The sequence below is a fragment of the Etheostoma cragini genome, chromosome 22 (assembly GCF_013103735.1).
Source record: "Etheostoma cragini isolate CJK2018 chromosome 22, CSU_Ecrag_1.0, whole genome shotgun sequence".
Taxonomy (NCBI): domain Eukaryota; kingdom Metazoa; phylum Chordata; class Actinopteri; order Perciformes; family Percidae; genus Etheostoma; species Etheostoma cragini.
Window position 1 is genome coordinate 11,974,027 of NC_048428.1, and position 17,447 is coordinate 11,991,473.

Genomic DNA, 17,447 nt, shown 5'->3' on the forward strand with positions numbered 1-17,447 from the left:
CTTAAAAAAAGCATTTCGTCCCAGCCCCCAAAGTCAGCCACATGTTCTGCTGAATTTATATATTTTGTATTTCTATGCTAGTATCAAATTCCTTTGCTTGTCCATCACTAGGTGGAAGTTTGATCAGCCCAGTCCCCTCCTCCAGACAGAGAGCCAGAAACTTCTCCTCAAGCTGCTGTCTCATCCTTCATCGCATGTCAAGACGGAAACATACGAATGCACTTTAAACCTGGTCAAGGTCAGAGGAAGCCATCTTATATAGACCGTCAGTGTTTCAATGAGGGTGTGCAGGTTCATGGCTTAATTTATGGCTACTAAAGCCACAATGTGGGTTTGTTTGGTGGTGCACCTATATGTAAATAAGTAAGATGAAGATGGATGAATCAAAGATCGTTTATAAAAAAAAAAAAAAAGCTTGACATTTGAAATCACTCTTCCTTTTACCAACCATCGTCTAGAGTATATGGCTTCATTTGAAGTGAATTGGAACTTCTGCTTGCGAGCGCAAGTGAGAGCATAGTGATAATTTATTATGTGCTTTGGTATGATTACATACACCCCTAGGACTGCCTTGGCATCCAGAATGTGTCACGACAGGAACCAGCAACATGCGGTGCAGTCAACTTCCTTATCCACCACAGGGTGCTCTATGAAATAAGTGCTTTTGGACTTCAGGATTCTGCTGAGAAGGTAGGCAAACATGTATGTGTGTGTGTCTTTGTGTGTGTGTGTGTGTGTGTGTGTGTCTGTCTGTCTGTCTGTCTGTCTGTGCTTCCTGTATTTTTTTTTTTTATATTTGACCTACAGGGTGAGGTCATTCTGACCACTTCTTTAACGTGTTAGCTTAGGTCAGGGTTGAAAAGGAATAAACATAATCAAAGACAGGTACAGGGATTCACGTGTGTTTTAAAGTTCTTGTACATTACTCAAAATTCATGCTAAACTGTCAGGGTTCAGCACTGTCAGGTAATTTAGACATTTTAAAGGTCTGTCACTTACATTACTTGGTAGTAAATACTTTGTCAGCAGCGTATTTGTGAATTCAGCAGTTTACCTATGATCTATAGGTGAACGTTGCAGCCAAGGATATCCTGCTATTCCTGCTCAAAGGACGATTGATGATGACAGCAGCAACCTGGGACAGATTCAATGAGGCACTTTACCCCGTCATGCCCATATTACAGGTGGTGTGCTCTCTGTAGAGGCTGTATTATATTTGTACTGCAGATTTCATAAAGCGGCATCGTGTTTGAAACATACATCATATTTATGGAGCGTGGGGAAATGGTGTGTATGGTCTCCACAATCAACCCAACTATGTTCAAAAGTTTAAAACACTTTTGGACAACAAAGACTTTATATTGAGCTGCCACTAAGAAAAATGTTCTTATTCCCTCATTTACATATTCTGTGTTATATTGTTTCCTTTTTTGGTGGGATAAAACAAGCTTTTATTAATTGTTCAGTTTCGGGCAACAGAAACGCCGGAAATTCTTCATGAATATACATGAGATTTTGACTAGGCTGTCAAGTGTGATTTAATTTAAGGAGGCCATTCAGAGATAGGCCCGCCATGTCAACAAGAGACAAAATGAAACCACCCATAATCAAAGCGATGCATATTTTATTTACTGTTGTGCTTCTTCGCTGGAATTCCCTGTTGTTCGCTCCATTGTCTGCCAGGGTAGTCTGAGAATTGTGTGTGTGTTTCTGTGTGTGTGTGGCAGGGTTACGCCAGCACTGAAGAGTCACTGGGAAACTGTGTCCTGCTGATAAGTGACATGTCGGACGTGGCAAGAGACAGCGTGTTTCCAAGCACAGCCCAGCTCAAAGCAGCGCTCCGACTCCTTTTTACTAAACAGCCCACGTGAGTCTGTGCCCTGGGTCTTTCTTTTGTCAATGTTTGTGTAACTCTTGTTTGTTTGGGGTGTTATGTGCCTGCCCAGATGTGTGCCTATGTATATATGTGATGTATGTTTCTTCTGTGTCTTTGCGTGTACAAAGTTGTTTGATTAGTTGGATGTTAAAGCAGAGAAAGTCCTGAGAGCCTAAATATTCTATTTTACAAAACATAATGTGACAGACATATTACCACTATCTGTTGCTGTCAGCTGATGTTCTCATCAAGTCATCTAAGTGTTCTGTGAGGCCGGTGTAAAACAGCCATCCAGTCCCAGTCTATGAATATTGATAAAGATGGATATTAAAACTATACACTGGAGACAAGCCCTTGGATAAATTTTGGCAACAGCTAATACATTTGTTTGCCCTGCCATAGGTTTTTTGACAACCAATCACCATGTGGATGATGTGTTAAAAAAATTACAACAAAAACCTAAGAGGCAGGTAACATTTAAACACTGTATTACTACTCTAATGCAGACAAAAGGTTTGTGTTGCCACCTAAATAGAGCTCTGTTTCATGTAGTTTTTAGTCTGTGTTTTAAATAATGGGATTTTAAAATAAAGTATTTTAACTCCCAAGTTTTGCATACATTCTGCTTATTATTTACAGTGTGAGAATAGCAGCAGTGCAACAAATCCTGCCCCACTTAACCAGCGATGATGTTGCTGACACATCCAGACCAGACCTGGCTCAACCACTGATTTCCTCCATCCCCAGTCTCTTTTGCCTCAGAAACCCTTTGGACATCACGCTGGACACCAGAAACAAGTCTGTCCTTAAGGTATAAATCCACATACACATAAATAATAACACACTTAGATAGACGTCTGCACAGGCAGATGTAGCTGCCTTCCTAATGTGTTTAATGGTGGCTAGGTGGAGTCGGTGGAGAAGCTGTTTTGTATTCTGTCCTCAGACACTGTTGACATCTCACTAAGAAGATCGGCTGCAGAGCAGCTGTCTGTAGTGCTACAAGGTGAGCGGTCTGTAAAAATACTAACTTCAGTATACTGTATTTCTCAAAAACCTCTCTATTAGATTGTTGCATTTCCATGCTAAAGCTCTTGGCTCTGGCAAGCTAATATTTTCAGACAATACTTTAAGTCTTCCTCTGTGTGTTTTTTCTCTAATGGCTAATGCCTTTCAGATCAGAGTGCTCATGTAAAGCCATATTTTATAAAACAAATAAATAAACAACTTTCAAAGTTTGTGTGATAAGTAAGACCTTTCCTTGTGGGGACAGAACTACGTGCAGCGGAGTGTGTGCCCTCCCACCACCTTATGTTTTAGACAAGAAGGAAAAAAGCAAATAGTTTATGATTTGCAAATGTTTCTTGTCAGTATATTAAATAGTTCTCTTACTTCCCTGCAGACACAACAATGCACCCAGTGCTGAAGGTTCTTGGAATAACAGACAAAGTCATTTCTTTCATTATGGGGAGTGTAAACGGCAACAAGGTAAAAACAAACCTGCTTTGGCAAAGTGATAAATGGATGTGTACAGAACAAATTGCTGTTGAAGCCAACTTAAACAGACCTTGTAGCTCATAAATGCAGTTCCATGCGCTCCCATCTGGTACATGTCCTTGTTTATATGTGAGTACATGAGTTGCCAGCGTGTGTGGAGGAAACCCACTGATGCATGCATGATAGAAGGATGAAATGGCTTGTATTAATACTGTCAGACAGGCCCTGGTAAGCAGTGATTTTTGCCCTCTAGTTACTGCAGTCAGCTGATCATACTTGAATCAGAAGCCGCTAACCGGGGTAATCGTCCAGCATGTCTGGCTACATGGAGGTGAAGGAACAGGGCCACAGAGAATGATTTGTCTCAGCTAACAAGTGTGTGTAAGAGGCATGCCTGCAGGTGGTATTTGTCCTAAGCCTCCATTGCCTGCAACCTGAGCAATCACAGAATTTGGGTTTAGCTGATGTGAAGAGACAGGAATGAGACCTTGTGCATTTGAATGTGAGAGACAGAGAGCAGGAGGAGACAGAAATAATATTTGTGTTTGTTTGCATTTTCTTTGCAATTAAACCCTGAGTGCCATGTTGTTGTTCTCCCCAGAGCTTAGATTGCCTGCTGGAGCCTTGTGTATGTATCCTGAGGAAGCTGGTGTATGCTGATCCATCTCTGAGGCACAGTCTGGCACATCGCAACCTCCTGCTCCTCACACTGCTCAGGGGTACATTCACAAGACAACTCATTAAGTAACAGCTATACACATTATGTTGTGTAGCCTGGGGGCACATTCTCAAAAAAAAAGATGACAAGTCAACCATAGATGCATAGCTTTCAACCATGTTGTCACACTGCGGTAAGTGGCATATTAGTACCATGCAACTTGTTGCCATGAAGCTCATCTTGGCATAATTTGTAGCTAAATTATCATCCTTGTGAATTGTGAGAATTAATTTAATATAAATTAGAATTATATGTCTTTGAGTTTGACAACCTGTATATTTATAGATTGTTACTATCTGATTTAGACACAAATATGTTGTTTTTATAATGCAAAATGATGTGCCCAGTTTTTATATATTTCAATTGAGATGTTTGTACAACTCAGTTTAAAGCACTCAGCTCTTGAGTCATAACCTCATATGCCAAATTTCAGAGTTATGTCAGCAACGCCTGATGTGTGGTGGCAGTCTCATTTGGGGAGTTTCCAAAATTCAATTTAAAAATGAGTCTTTAAGTGATAGTCACTCTAATGGAATTCAAAATTTTAGCATATACATTTATTCATGATAAAGTTTAGGGTGTGGTTGTAATGTAAATTGCCTATGTTGTGTTGTCATTATAGCATCCTTGATATTAAAGGAGAACAAAGGCAACGGAAATGAGGTTGCTGTTTTAATGACTTTACTGCTATTTGATGATATTGCCAATATTGAAAAATGGTAAGTTTATATTTCTATCTCTTTGAGCTTTCCACGTATCTAAAATGACAATGTGCATCCGTTCAATATTTTGTTGTATTACCTGTGTTTTGTTCTATCAGGTCAGACAAATCCAACACAGATGCAACCCTTGCACCGTTTTCCCTACCACTGTCAGTGATACGCAGGTAAACAGAGCCGCAAAGTTGCCAAGATCAATAGATAACATTCTTACTTGGGTCTTGGCTTTTTTTTTTTAAAGGTCCCTCTCATCAACAGCACTTCCCAAGCAATATAAACAACTGTTTTGCTCTTCTCCCAAAAAGGTACAACATTCCATTCCAGGCAGCGACTCATCACGCTGTCAGCCCGTACTGCTGCGTCCTGCCTCCCTCCTCGGACATCCTGACCCTGGCACCCGCCTGCCAAGCCCTGCAGGTAGCCTGGAACACTGCATGGTATTCTGGGATAGACAACCTTCTTGACGAGCTGTGTGGCACATCTACCCATGTTACTGAGTAAGGACCTAAATGTTTCTTATTGTCTTAAAAAAATATAATATAAATATAGTTTGTTTCTATACAGTTTTAACTAGCTTAAATTCAGCAAAAATGTTTTCAAGCACACCCTAGTTGGATCATTCCCCTTAGTTTCATACATTGGTAAGATTGGTAGAAGAGTGTTTTGTGTTTGAAATGGATTCAGTCAGTGATAATTGAGAGGTATCTTCTTTGTCATGTAAAGTAGGCTACAACTCTGTGCAAGTCCTTATCTCCGGTGATATTGTTGTGTTTTATGACTTTGAGAGTTTTAGTGAGTATTGCTTGTTAAGTTGTAGCTGGTGTGATGCTTCCCTCTGCTTGATTCAGTTACAAGTATTTCTTAGAAAACATCTCTCTTTGGAGGACTCATAAATGTCTCATCCCTCCTGATTGGTGATCAAATATGTTGTTAATGCAGTCATTAGTATGTCTCTGAGGATGCTACTTATGCAACACACCTTTCAGCACATCCATAGCCATGTAGTCTGATTTTAAATGTATACATTTTGAAACATTTACGTTTTGTTCCCCACAGATTTCATCCCAACTTAAAGCTGTCAGAAGCACAGGTTCTGTCGCTGCAGGCGGTGCACCTTCCCACCGCACTGCAGGACTGCATCAAGACCATTGTCACGGCAGCAGGACACAGCTCGGTGACCTCTGCCCTCTCCAGGCTCAGCCTCTATTTACTGATTGAGCGACTGGCCCTTCCTCACATCCCCGCCCACAGCTGCAGAGACACCCTTTGCTCCCTCAGCTGGCAGGCTGCAGTGACAAGGTACACTGCATACAACCTCCATTTAACATTCATGTACTTTAGGTTGACATACTAATTATCAGTAAATAGGTCTTGTTAAGGTTTATTAATAAAGCAAATGATGGGAAGGGTTTTATGACATTCCCCAACAATATGCCATTATTATTATTATTATTATTATTATTATTATTATTATTGCTGCTGTTGAAAAAGACACTACTTGCTGTGAACCAAATATTTTTCCATGGCTCTGGGAGCTCGTTATGGCTTTGATGTTATTCTTATTGTGAATCGTTGACTTGAATTAATAGTGTTAAATTACTTTTCTGGTTAAAGTGCTTGTTTGAGTATTAAACCTTTCCTGAGAAAGTATTACAAACTTATATCTTTCTTCCTCTGACTACTCTAATACCAAAGCAAAACTCAAAAAGAATAAAGTGATTAAAATGTATTGCGTCAGTATTAATGAAGAAAACAAGAAGAGCCTCCACCAAAGTTTAATTTTAGTTGATTCCATCAGTTTGTCACCATCCCTCTGCCAATAGCTTGGTAGCAGCACATGTCTTGCCTTTCCACTGTTCAATAATGTTTTTAAGAATTAAAGAGACAAAGAAGAAAAAGATTGTGACTAGAATGTGTTTCTGATTCTGATTCAGCCTTTTTAGTAGTCAGTATCTTAGACAAGTTATGAAGAGTAAGTTATTACTAAGTATTTTCCTTTTGACTATGCTCTCTTCCTCTTGTTGTCATGGTGACTGTGTCTTCCTTCCTTGCAGGTTTCTCCAGGTGCGTCCAGCCTGTGTTGAGGATGACAGGTTGCTGGTGGGAATTGTTGCATTTTTGAATGCCTACTTCAAACAGATGCACAATGAGACTGCATCTGACCCAGAGGACAAGGACCTGTGCTGGATACTGGAGCTACTTCTCAACCAGGTACTAATAATTTACACTTTCTGGTGAAGCAGGAAAAAAAAGCCTCACGACAATAGTCCTGTGTTTTTCTTTTTTAGGTTTTTGCTAAAAGGCATAGTTGAGATTTTTGAATTGGTCAACGTTACAGTGTGGTTGTGGTATTGATAAAATGTGCTATTTAAACTACTCTACTTTGTACTACTCTACAGTAGCTTGTGTGTGTGCTTTTAAAATAATCATGTATGCATCTCTGTTAGCTAGTAATCTGGTTAAACTCTCTCCTCTGCAACACCGAGGGTTATATACCTGTAATTAAAGCCTCAATAAATCACACGCTGTCAGACAAGCAAACCATATTACTCTCTCATAACAGAAAAATAGTAGCACATCGTACCACCTCAGACCTGCGACAGAAATTACTTTCTGAACTCCTAAAACAAAGTTGGATTCATATTTTTGCCCGAGGAGAAGAATCACTGCACTGTTTTAGCAGGGAGAGCTACTTTTAGGATTTAATCAGTCTCACCTTGGCTTTCTCATTAATGTGTGTGTAAACAATAAGCCCTCCCCTGGCAGCTAAAGCAGACTCGGATTGAATCCCTGGTAGGGGTGAGCAGCTCTGCTCTGCTCCGACTTTTCTGTAATTACTGAGCTGTTTCAGCAACATCTGTTGCTCCCTACACTTATATTAACTATGTGCTCTATGTGCACCGCTCAACAAGAAATTCAGCATGCTTAGCTGTTCTAGCTCAGAGTTTTGTAGGGAAATGGTGGGTGGTATTAAGAAGCAGGTGCTTGCTCAAAAACACCTGTCAGCCTCCTTTAGATCTTCCCTCCATGGGTCAGTTTGACTAATCTAAGTTAATAGTAATAATAATCCCCCCCGAACAAAGGGATGTGCTTTTAAGATATGGGTGGTGATGGCACAGTGGGTATGACACAAGTCTTTGGTGTGGGAGATCTGGGTTCAGATCCCACTGCGAAACATCAACCACTGTTTGCAGTTTACAGGGTACAAGAAGGCATACAAAGAACTACTAAAACATTACATTACTAAAACATTTAAAAGAAAGGAAAATTAAGTAAAAGAAGTAGAAGAAGCATTATCACATTAAAGTGGGATAAATCCATGGCACCCAGGTAGCTCACTTGGTATGCCACATGTACTTGGGCTCAGTCAAGCCCGGGTTAAATCCCAAAAATGGGATGAATCCAAAATAATATGCATAATGTACTGTAAACATCAAATCAAAAAACAAACATTCTATCAATCATCCAGGAGAGCCCATCGCTTCTTAATTTGCTGCTTGGTGTGGAGACTCAGACCTCAACTCCGAACCCCGGGGAGCCGGAGGAATTGATGAACCGCTTCAGCCGGAGACTGCAGAAAGAACTCACCAGCTTCTTTAACATCTTACTCTTTCGACTTGCACAAACCACTGACAGGTACGATGATTTCACCCAAAAAAGTGTGACACTCCACTGGGAAGTCACAGAGTAACAATTATAGCTCTATACACTGTATGGGAAAGGTGAATGCAGATGAAATGCTATGTTAGACAATGTATTAGTAACATCAGGAGGAAAAAAGATGCAGTGCAGTGTTCCTCCGCAGAAAGGGAAGTGCTTATTTCACCTAATTTGTGATTGAACTCCAAATAGCTTAGTCATTTAGAAAATGAAAAAGGAAAACCGAACACTTAAAAAGCCACAGGCTTTGGAAAAAGAATTGGAACGCTTATTGTTAACGTTGTCTTGTCTTTTTCCCTCTTTTTCCTGCCTCTTGTCTACCCTCCTGTCTGGTTTGCTTGCTTATGTATCACTTTTTCTCACTCTGTCCTCTGTCTGTCCAGGCTATGTCTGGCATTAGCAGGCCCATTCAAAAGCCAGCTGGCAGTCCGTTTGCTTCAGAGTCTGCGGGTGTCCGACGCCCCGCGTTTCTATGGCCTTCCTAGCCTGGAGAGGACACTGCAAGGCATGGTCAGCCTGACTGCCCAGCCTGGCTGGAGCTCCCACTGCTCTGACCTGGAACCCATCTTGCTCTGCTCCAAGTATCTCAGTGGCCTATTAGAGGTAGGTGTGTGTGTGTGTGTGTGCCTGAGTGGTTCTGTGTCTTCATAGCATGTGTTCAAATGTTCATGGGTTGTATGGGCATACGCAAGCCTCCTACCCTCTTATCCAAGATGAGACGGCCTACAGAAATGAATAGATGAAAAGCACAGTACTTTCTGAGGAATTAATTAAAATTAAGCAAAACATGGTTACAGGACATGAATTGCAATAGGTACAAAATCTCATTGATTTGATATGCCACATTGTGAAAATGCTGATGAGATTAATCAACCTTGCCTTTTCCATCTGTCCATAAAACAAAAGCGTAACACTGTGTGGACCACCTTGCACAGCAGTCCTCTGCACAGGGCTTTTATTTTTGATTGGGAATGAAGACCCCTGTGGAATAGACCATCCTGTTTGCACAATACCTATGCTTGTTCATTTAGTTTGTTTTAACGGGTAGCTTTCATGGACATGAATAAACATTGCATGAAGTTTGAAGGTTAATTTCCTTTTCAGTCAAGTTCTCTGGTGGCCACTTTGATCTCACTGATAACATTTAGAAGGCAAACACTTTCACCCCATGTCTTCTCAACCCTTGAACCCACCTCTCACCTGATACTCCTGGTACTGCAGGGCCCTAAAGCTCAGCAGGCCTTGGGTATCTCTCTTCAGTGCAGTCCCACATTCTGATGGTACACCAAAGCAAAAATAATTAGTCTCAGCTGTATTTAGCTTTTGTTTGGATGCAGTGAATTGCATGACATGCATACAGTAATAACTAACTCAGAAACGAGTAGTTTTTGTTCAGTCTTCTTCTGCAGAAACAGGGACCAAAGTTGGATAATGCCACTTACTGTACCATTCCAAATAATGTACCGTTCTATCAGCTTTGTCTTTGCAGGATGAGAATGGATGGGAAACCATTAAACACACTGCAGAGCTCTTCAATTCAGTAACCCCAATACAATCTGTGTCCTTTTATAAAGGTGATCTCCTCATTTTATGTCGAGTTGGGAGGCAATTCCATGTCTTTCATGGGAAAAGGTGTGACCAAGAATGCTGTCGTCTGCTTGCTTCACCTGTCCCATGAGATGATGGTCAAGAACAAGGACAAGGCAAGTGTCAACCATGTTTATACTGCTGTGAGGGAGCTGGTTAGAAAACAATCAGTGAACAGATGTAAGCACTGAAAGTCAGACTCCAGACATCACAGTATTAAAACATTTTGGAATGTAACCAAAACAGTGTTTTTCACTTTATTTTGTTTGCATTAGGACTTCATATCCCAGTGGTCTTTGGGAAATGAGGCAGCTGCTGAGGAGGCTAGTGGCTCTCAGCTTGGTTTGGCCTGGCTCATCCCACTATGGGTCGACCGCGACCAAGAGGTATGAATACATTCTCATTCTCTTGTATTAACACTTAAACATACATGTATGTAAACTTTATATATGACCCTCCAGTCTTTAGTTGTTCACTATTCATTCTTCAGCTAAATAAACTCTTTCTGTCATGAAATTAAGTTTCTAGATGTTTGACAAAATAAAACCCATTAGAGTTGTGCCAGAACTCGCAGACAAAAAAGAAGAACAAGCCAGCTATTCATACCAAATCTCAAAAATAAGTCCTCACACAAGTCAGTCAAGAGGCGCCCTTGACAAGGCAGATCTAGTCTTTGCCATCATCAATTTAAATGAGTATAGTGTTATAAATCCCCAGCCAGGACAAATTTACATATAATATTATTATATATAATATAAAATAGGCAAGTGTCCCATAACTAGCAGCATCCAGGTTTTTTTGTTTTTTGTTGAGAGATTCATTACTTTTAAACTGTGGATGTATATATACCTATGACATACTTCTTTTCCTTGTTCTCCTATTTTTTCCCACGTCTTGTCAGGTCAGATTTGCCAGTTTGGGTTTAGGTGCAGCTCTGTCCTCGGTGCCCAGCGGGTGCCAAGCTCTGTGTGCAAGCTGTCAGAACATCAGCGGAGGTCTGTGGGGCACGTTGCTCAACATCCTCCTGGATCAGCAGGAGAGCAGCATGGTCCGCAGAGAGGTATCATGTTAGAACTGCAACACTGCTTTACCGTCTGTGTAACCCCAAAAAATGTCTGAAGAGTCCTAGACCAAAATATAGAACTGTTTTATATATTTACAGATCTGATTGACAAAATCAAACCCAAAATAGCGTACATTGTTAAAACTAAGCGCCTGCTATTGTTGCTGTGTACCACAATCTCCACACACATCAAAACTAGTAAGAGAAATACCAATTTCACTTAAATTTCATCTCTGGTCAGAAAAAAATGGCTGGACTTTTATGTATTACCTGCCAAATACAGGCAGATGGCACTGTTGCTGATGTAGTCTAACTTGACCCAGAGTGTGCATGTCTCTTTTGTGTGTCCAGGCTGCATTCATCCTGCAAAACCTGCTGGTGATGCCCATGCCTGCCAACGTAGAGGAGGCCAAGGACTCCCACTGGCAGGTCCGTAGCTCTGCCAACCAGTTAAAAAGCTTTTAAAAACCATGGACAGTTTTCTCTTTTCCCCTCTTTCAGTTTCTATGTGTTTATATCCCCTCTCTGTTGCTCCCTCCCATTCCTAACTCCCCTCCTATTGAGCCCTGCAGGGTTCAGGCCAGAGGTGTTGGTAGAATTGAAGCTCTACTGAGGTGCAGGCTCCCAGCGTTCACACACAAAATAATTAAATTTAAATCTGTCAAAACACCAACAGCATCTTAATTTGGGATGCCATTGCTTGGAAAGGGAGCTTTTTGTCAGAGGTGAATAGGATAAATATTATGTATTCTTATCTTTTAAAAACAAGGCTTGTTGTTTTCAAAATCTGACATAGTTAAGCAATCTGAATTTCACCTTTAACCCCTCGGTATTTAGTTTTTCTCACCTCGGTTCCTTTTGCCCTGTTCTAATCTAAGTTTGATGTGCACTAATCTCCCTGCGTCTCCCTTGCATTATCTCTCCTCTTCCAGCACCCATGTGTCCATGATGAGGTGTCTGGTGTGTCTCTGGTGGGTCTTCCAGCGCTCCAGGCTCTGCTTTACCACTGTCAGTATTTCCAACATGTGGCTCTCTCTGCCACCAAGTGTTACCGAGGCAGGTACACTTTCCACCCGCAACCTGGTGCTGCCGCGACCAGTGGACCTCGTCCCCATGAGAGCAATTCTCTTGGTAGTTTTTTTTTTGTGTGTCTCATTATTTATCAAAATGTTTTTCCCCTCTAGTGTGTTTAATGTGTAATTATGTGCTTGTCTAGATTCTGAGAATTCGCTGTGGTTTTGGAGATGCGACCCACCAGCGCCTACTGTAGACTCTAGCAGACCTTCCAGCTCCCTCTCCACATCAAGCACTGTGGTCAGCAACGCCCTTGTACCCTCAGACATGCACATGCACTAACATGTTGATAAAATAAACTGCTGCATTAAGTTAAGTGATTTGGATTCTCTCATCTTCATGTTGCCCGTTACAGATTAGAGGCTCAGGGCCTAACACCCCCAAAGATCCCTCCCCGTTGAGCATCACAGAAGATACCCCTGCCAGCAGACTGATGGCTCAAGGTACTAGTATGGAGAGGAATACAGAGTGTGTCTGTGTGCACACATGCATTCACAGTAATAGTAACACATCATGGTTTAATTCGTACCATATACACCTTCCCATTGTTTTCCTTTAGAAGTAGTGAACCTCACTGCAGTCAGTGATAAACAAAAAACTATCCCCCACATTTGTGTATTTATGTCTCTATCTTACATATACAATGTAAAAAGTAGAACATTGCTCTCTGTATTTTACCTCAGTTTGATGTTTGATTATGTGGTCACAGTATCTCTAGTCACAGGCAGACAGTGTGGGAACCATTGGGGAGGCGTCTCTATTAGCTGTCTATTGATGTGTCTCACAGGCCAGAGTGATACAGACACCATCGACTCACTGGCCTCCCAAGACTCCCGCCAGGGCGAGCCCTCAGCCGTGGATCCCGTTGTCATGGTAACTCCCGACCTCATGACGGCCCACTGTGGCCTGCTGACTAACCTGCTGGCCATCCTGCCAGACTTCACCCTCACTGCCGTCCGACACAACCAGCTCCTCCAAGCACTGGCCAGGTAAGTGGCCACATCCTCAGACCGCATGAAAACACCCCCCACCCCTCCAATGTTCTAATGATCAATAAAGCTCAGAGTTGTTTGTTGTAATCTCTGTATGAATTTGTTACTTATTATATTCAGACTGCTACTGAAATGTTCAGTTGACAGTTGATGATAGTTGCAAAATAGTAGATTAATGAAAAGGTAAGGTTAATGGAAAAGTAAGTTTTATAGTTTTTTCAGTAGCAGTATCTGCTTGCAGACAGGTTTTGCAATGTAAATAAAAATCATAAAATCAACACTGACTTCTGGCAACATGTTTTTGTCTTTTTATTTAATGATTAAAGATTATAATATGTGTGTATTTTATTCAGTAGAGAATTCATGTTAGTTGTAGCTCTCATCCCCTCTAGCTAGTTTCTTACAAATAAACATCTTTCATCATTTTGCTTCTTCCTCAGTCTGGTGGATATTGGGCCCATCGAGACATGTCTGATTGAGTTGAAGACACCCAATGTCCTACCAGGAGAGAGAGGAGACATCAAGATCCAGGTGAGGAACACTGTGATAGACAGTTCTGAAGAGTTGTTCAACTTTTTTGTTTTGTCATTTTCACTTAACACAAAAAAAAAACGTGGGTTGGTACAGTGCATCCGTGCAGCACTGTGTTCTGTTGTGGGTGGAATACTCAACAAGCTCATACTCAAAGCATACGGCTGTTTTTGCAGCCTGGTAAATTAGCATTTAAAATGGAACTTGTTTACATCTATTTTTATTTTCTCTAACCTTAGATGCTCTATGAGTAAGTGTGCCATGGGTTTGCATGCGTGTGTGGTTATTGTGTAAAAATGTCTTCATGTGTGTATGTACGTGTGTGTTTCTAGTTTGTCACCCTACTTCAGTTCCTGTCCAGCTTCTCCAAACTGCTGCTGTCATGTGTCACGGTGAGCCAAGAGCTTATTGGCCAGATGGACTTCCTGAAACAGCTGTTGACTGCTCTGGTGGCAGTGCTCACACTGGATACCAAAGGATTAGGTCAGAACAGAGTTTAATTCAAAATAGAAGTCGTCACTTTTAGTCCTAAAATAGTAGTCCAAAAACTTTTCAAAATGTTTTCCTTATTCCATATATACTATTCTATATGTCACCGTTATAGATCTGAAAAACCATCAACAATGCTTCATATGCAACTCCTATACGTACATTTATCTATCTGCAGTATATTCTACTGTGTGATCTGTGTGGCTTTGTGGCTGCCTAGTGTCATAAAATGTGTGACTCACTCTTTGCCTTTTCAGATGCAGGTACCCGAGATACGGTTTGTGTGTGCTGGGCAGACGTGTTTATGCTCCTGGCTACTCTGGTGAGGAGGGACAGCTCGGCAGCGTACCCATCTGTTTCTGCTGCACTGGGGAGACGCTGGCGGATATTTGCAGGTACACAGTGTGTGTGTTGGTGTGTGTGTTGGTGTGTGTGTTGGTGAAGGCTGCAGAATTGGTTTAATCATCTATTATGGATCATCTCTCACTATTTATAATAATAGATTGTGGTTAAAGAATCAAAATCTTCAATCATTATTTTTTATTTAAACAGCCAAACAAAAGTGCAACATTGTTTATTTCTGATAATTATCATTAGGGTATTTACGCTAATTGCAGTAACTCCCTAAATAATTACGATTAGTGTTTTAAGTTCTAATTGTGCAGCTTTAATTCTGGCATAAAAAGAAATTCTATTCTATTCATTGCATCATTACTGTGTGGATTAACTTCCCTAAACAGATGCTGGTATAGGAAAACTGCATCCTGTCCTTGTACTACCCCTACTCCTCCTACTCATCTTCCTCTGTGATTAATGGCGCAGCAGGGAAATGTGATGAGTCCAGTAAAAGATGAATGTTGAGTCTTTGTGCTTGCGTTTGTGAGTGTTTATGTCTGTGTGTACTTGTTTATGGTATATGGGTATCTGCATACACATTCAAATGATTAGTGTGTTTTCCACCAGTGCATACTGCCTCGGTCATGGACAAATATCTGTCATGGATTTGCCATTTTGTCTCGCTGTGATTCAGTATTTATTTCTGTGTCATTCATTAATAGACCAACTTACTCGTTTTATTCCCCCCATGTGTCTGCAGGAACATTATCCGTGTGTGTGAATGAGAAGCTTGCAGACCCTCATCTCCACACAGTGGCTCTGCAGTTTCTCCGTACAGTTTTCACAGAGCAGACAAAGAGTGTAGATGTCACAACCTCAAACCCTAAACAGGCTACTGCTTTGTCTGACATTGTGAATGGTCCCTCAGCCAGCCAGCTGTGTGAACTGTTACTGCAGGTACGTGGAGGTGGTGGGGTCCTGTGGTCGTCTGTCTAGACCTTGGTACACAGTGGGGATTAGAATTGTCTAAACTTGATTACTTGTTTCATAGACATAAGTGTCTGAGCTCTTGGCAATGTTTCAAGATTTCAGAAAGGGTTGATGCTGTTTTTCGAGAGGCAGTGATTATGTGTTACGTATTATAAATTATAATTGCGTCCCTCTTTGACTGTTGATGCCAGAGTTTTGAAAAGCGGTCCCTTCAGGACCCATTGAAGAAGCAGACAGCCAGAGCTCTGATGACACTACTGGCCTGCAGTCCCACAGCTCAAAACTACGCAGCCAAAGGTAATAACACCAAACCTCAGGCTAGTTAGGCTGCCACCTGTTAAGAACTCTGTGAAAATATAAGAAACTTGAAATGGTTTTTCCACATTAAGCTAACTTTTAAGCCTGGTTCTTGACTGCAAAAAATCCAAAACACTGCATCTGTTTTGTAAAACAACTATTACCAGAAGGCCAATCTTTTAAGTAATCAAGTACTTAATTATCACTGTCATTAAGAGCATTCTTTTCAGTTATGGTGGATATGGTTATTATAACTCTTTATTTAAAGTGATGTTGTCCAATACTGAACGCTGACTATCTGTTCTTTTTCCCAGCTGGTCTAATTGACAGCTGTGTGGAGCAAATGAAGCAAACTCACTCCCAGCTCCACCTGGAGTCCGTCCGACCCGGCAAGGCTTCCCACCGCAAAAAGGTGAGCAGAGACAGGCTGGAAATTTCCAGTCTGTGTTTTTGTACTGCTTGTGTCTTTTTCCCCTTGGATAGAATAGCAGTCTAAATTCAACCTGAATGATTTTTCTTGGATAAATATTATAAATATCTATGACACTTCTCAGCAGTTATTCCCCATGCTGTTATGGAGCGGTAACGATGCACATAACAATGTTTTCACATTTAACATTTGAACATATTGGTCTTTGTTTTATCTTTCTATTTTATCAGGGAGAAGGGTATTTAAAGGAAATAAAGCTGACTGTGGAGATCCTGCGGAGTGCTCTTTACCACAACGATGAATGCAAAGTGAGCCTCTGTTTGTGTCTTTTAATTCCCCACTGCTAATTGTTTTTTAATGGAACCTCAGAGTACCAATGCTGTGCCTGTAAATGAGCTCTGCCTAAATGTGCTGGCCCTGCTAACATCTCAGCAAGTTTAGCTTCTTAAACCCTGTAATAGCATTACTTATAGAGCATATTAGCTGGTTTTCATTTCCTAATTCCTAAGTGGCCTTTCAGTCACTGGTTGTTTCCTTGAGCTAAATAGCCAGGGAGGCTCTATTGCAGTGTTTACCCCAACATTATCTTGCCATCCCCCCCCCCCCCCCCCCCCCCCCCCCCCCCCCCCCCCCCCCCCCCCCCCCCCACGTGTGTTTTTCCTGCACACTTAAAAAAATATCTGAGCATTTTATGTTTATTACTACCATCTGTTGTTGCTGTTGTATAAATCAGCCTTTTTAATGTGTGTTGTGTGCATCTATAATCATGTACATGCCTGTATGTTGGCTTTTACATAGTGTGTGTGTATGTGTGTGTGTGTGTGTGTGTAATTCCATTTGTGTGTGTAGGTGATTGCCACAGATGCTCGCCTAACACTGGCACTCTATGCTCTTTGGCCTTGGCTCCTATTGGATGACCCCATCATGGAGGCGGTGCTGGAGCTTCTATGTGTCTATACGGCCAACTGCACCACAGGTCTGTTTGCATGTGTCTGTCTTGTGGGCTTGTGTAGGCACTGTGCCTGGCCCTTGCCTGCCCCTTGCCTCTATCTGCGGTCAGCAATCTGACTGAGTCACACACACTTTACAGTAAGAGCCCCATTGTCCTCTCCAGTGACCACTGAACAACATTGTTTCTCACTGCATAAAACCAGCGCCTGCTTGCCTGACAGTCACAATGGGCACAGT

The 17,447-nt window shown here is 41.4% G+C and overlaps 1 protein-coding gene across 3 annotated transcripts in view; it reads left to right on the forward strand.

Annotated features, from left to right (window-relative positions):
* rttn (rotatin) overlaps nt 1-17,447 on the forward strand; it is a 30,696-nt gene that overhangs the window by 8,417 nt on the left and 4,832 nt on the right. For 2 of the 3 annotated variants that reach the window (XR_004655185.1, XM_034861619.1), the window contains exons 14-44: nt 112-238; nt 565-690; nt 1,068-1,184; nt 1,728-1,867; nt 2,516-2,687; nt 2,783-2,882; nt 3,279-3,364; nt 3,975-4,092; nt 4,714-4,810; nt 4,912-4,977; nt 5,116-5,307; nt 5,867-6,109; nt 6,865-7,021; nt 8,280-8,446; nt 8,854-9,073; nt 10,045-10,173; nt 10,333-10,443; nt 10,959-11,117; nt 11,472-11,549; nt 12,053-12,251; nt 12,337-12,434; nt 12,550-12,637; nt 12,982-13,183; nt 13,627-13,717; nt 14,050-14,200; nt 14,464-14,601; nt 15,303-15,499; nt 15,724-15,829; nt 16,144-16,241; nt 16,490-16,567; nt 17,109-17,235. Coding sequence is in view for 1 of the 3 variants with exons in the window: in XM_034861619.1 (XP_034717510.1) it covers nt 112-238; nt 565-690; nt 1,068-1,184; nt 1,728-1,867; nt 2,516-2,687; nt 2,783-2,882; nt 3,279-3,364; nt 3,975-4,092; nt 4,714-4,810; nt 4,912-4,977; nt 5,116-5,307; nt 5,867-6,109; nt 6,865-7,021; nt 8,280-8,446; nt 8,854-9,073; nt 10,045-10,173; nt 10,333-10,443; nt 10,959-11,117; nt 11,472-11,549; nt 12,053-12,251; nt 12,337-12,434; nt 12,550-12,637; nt 12,982-13,183; nt 13,627-13,717; nt 14,050-14,200; nt 14,464-14,601; nt 15,303-15,499; nt 15,724-15,829; nt 16,144-16,241; nt 16,490-16,567; nt 17,109-17,235 (4,178 nt within the window). In the remaining 2 variants the exon portion in view is untranslated. The remainder of the gene's footprint in view (nt 1-111; nt 239-564; nt 691-1,067; nt 1,185-1,727; nt 1,868-2,515; nt 2,688-2,782; nt 2,883-3,278; nt 3,365-3,974; nt 4,093-4,713; nt 4,811-4,911; nt 4,978-5,115; nt 5,308-5,866; nt 6,110-6,864; nt 7,022-8,279; nt 8,447-8,853; nt 9,074-10,044; nt 10,174-10,332; nt 10,444-10,958; nt 11,118-11,471; nt 11,550-12,052; nt 12,252-12,336; nt 12,435-12,549; nt 12,638-12,981; nt 13,184-13,626; nt 13,718-14,049; nt 14,201-14,463; nt 14,602-15,302; nt 15,500-15,723; nt 15,830-16,143; nt 16,242-16,489; nt 16,568-17,108; nt 17,236-17,447) is intronic. The other variant, XR_004655186.1, reaches the window with a different exon arrangement.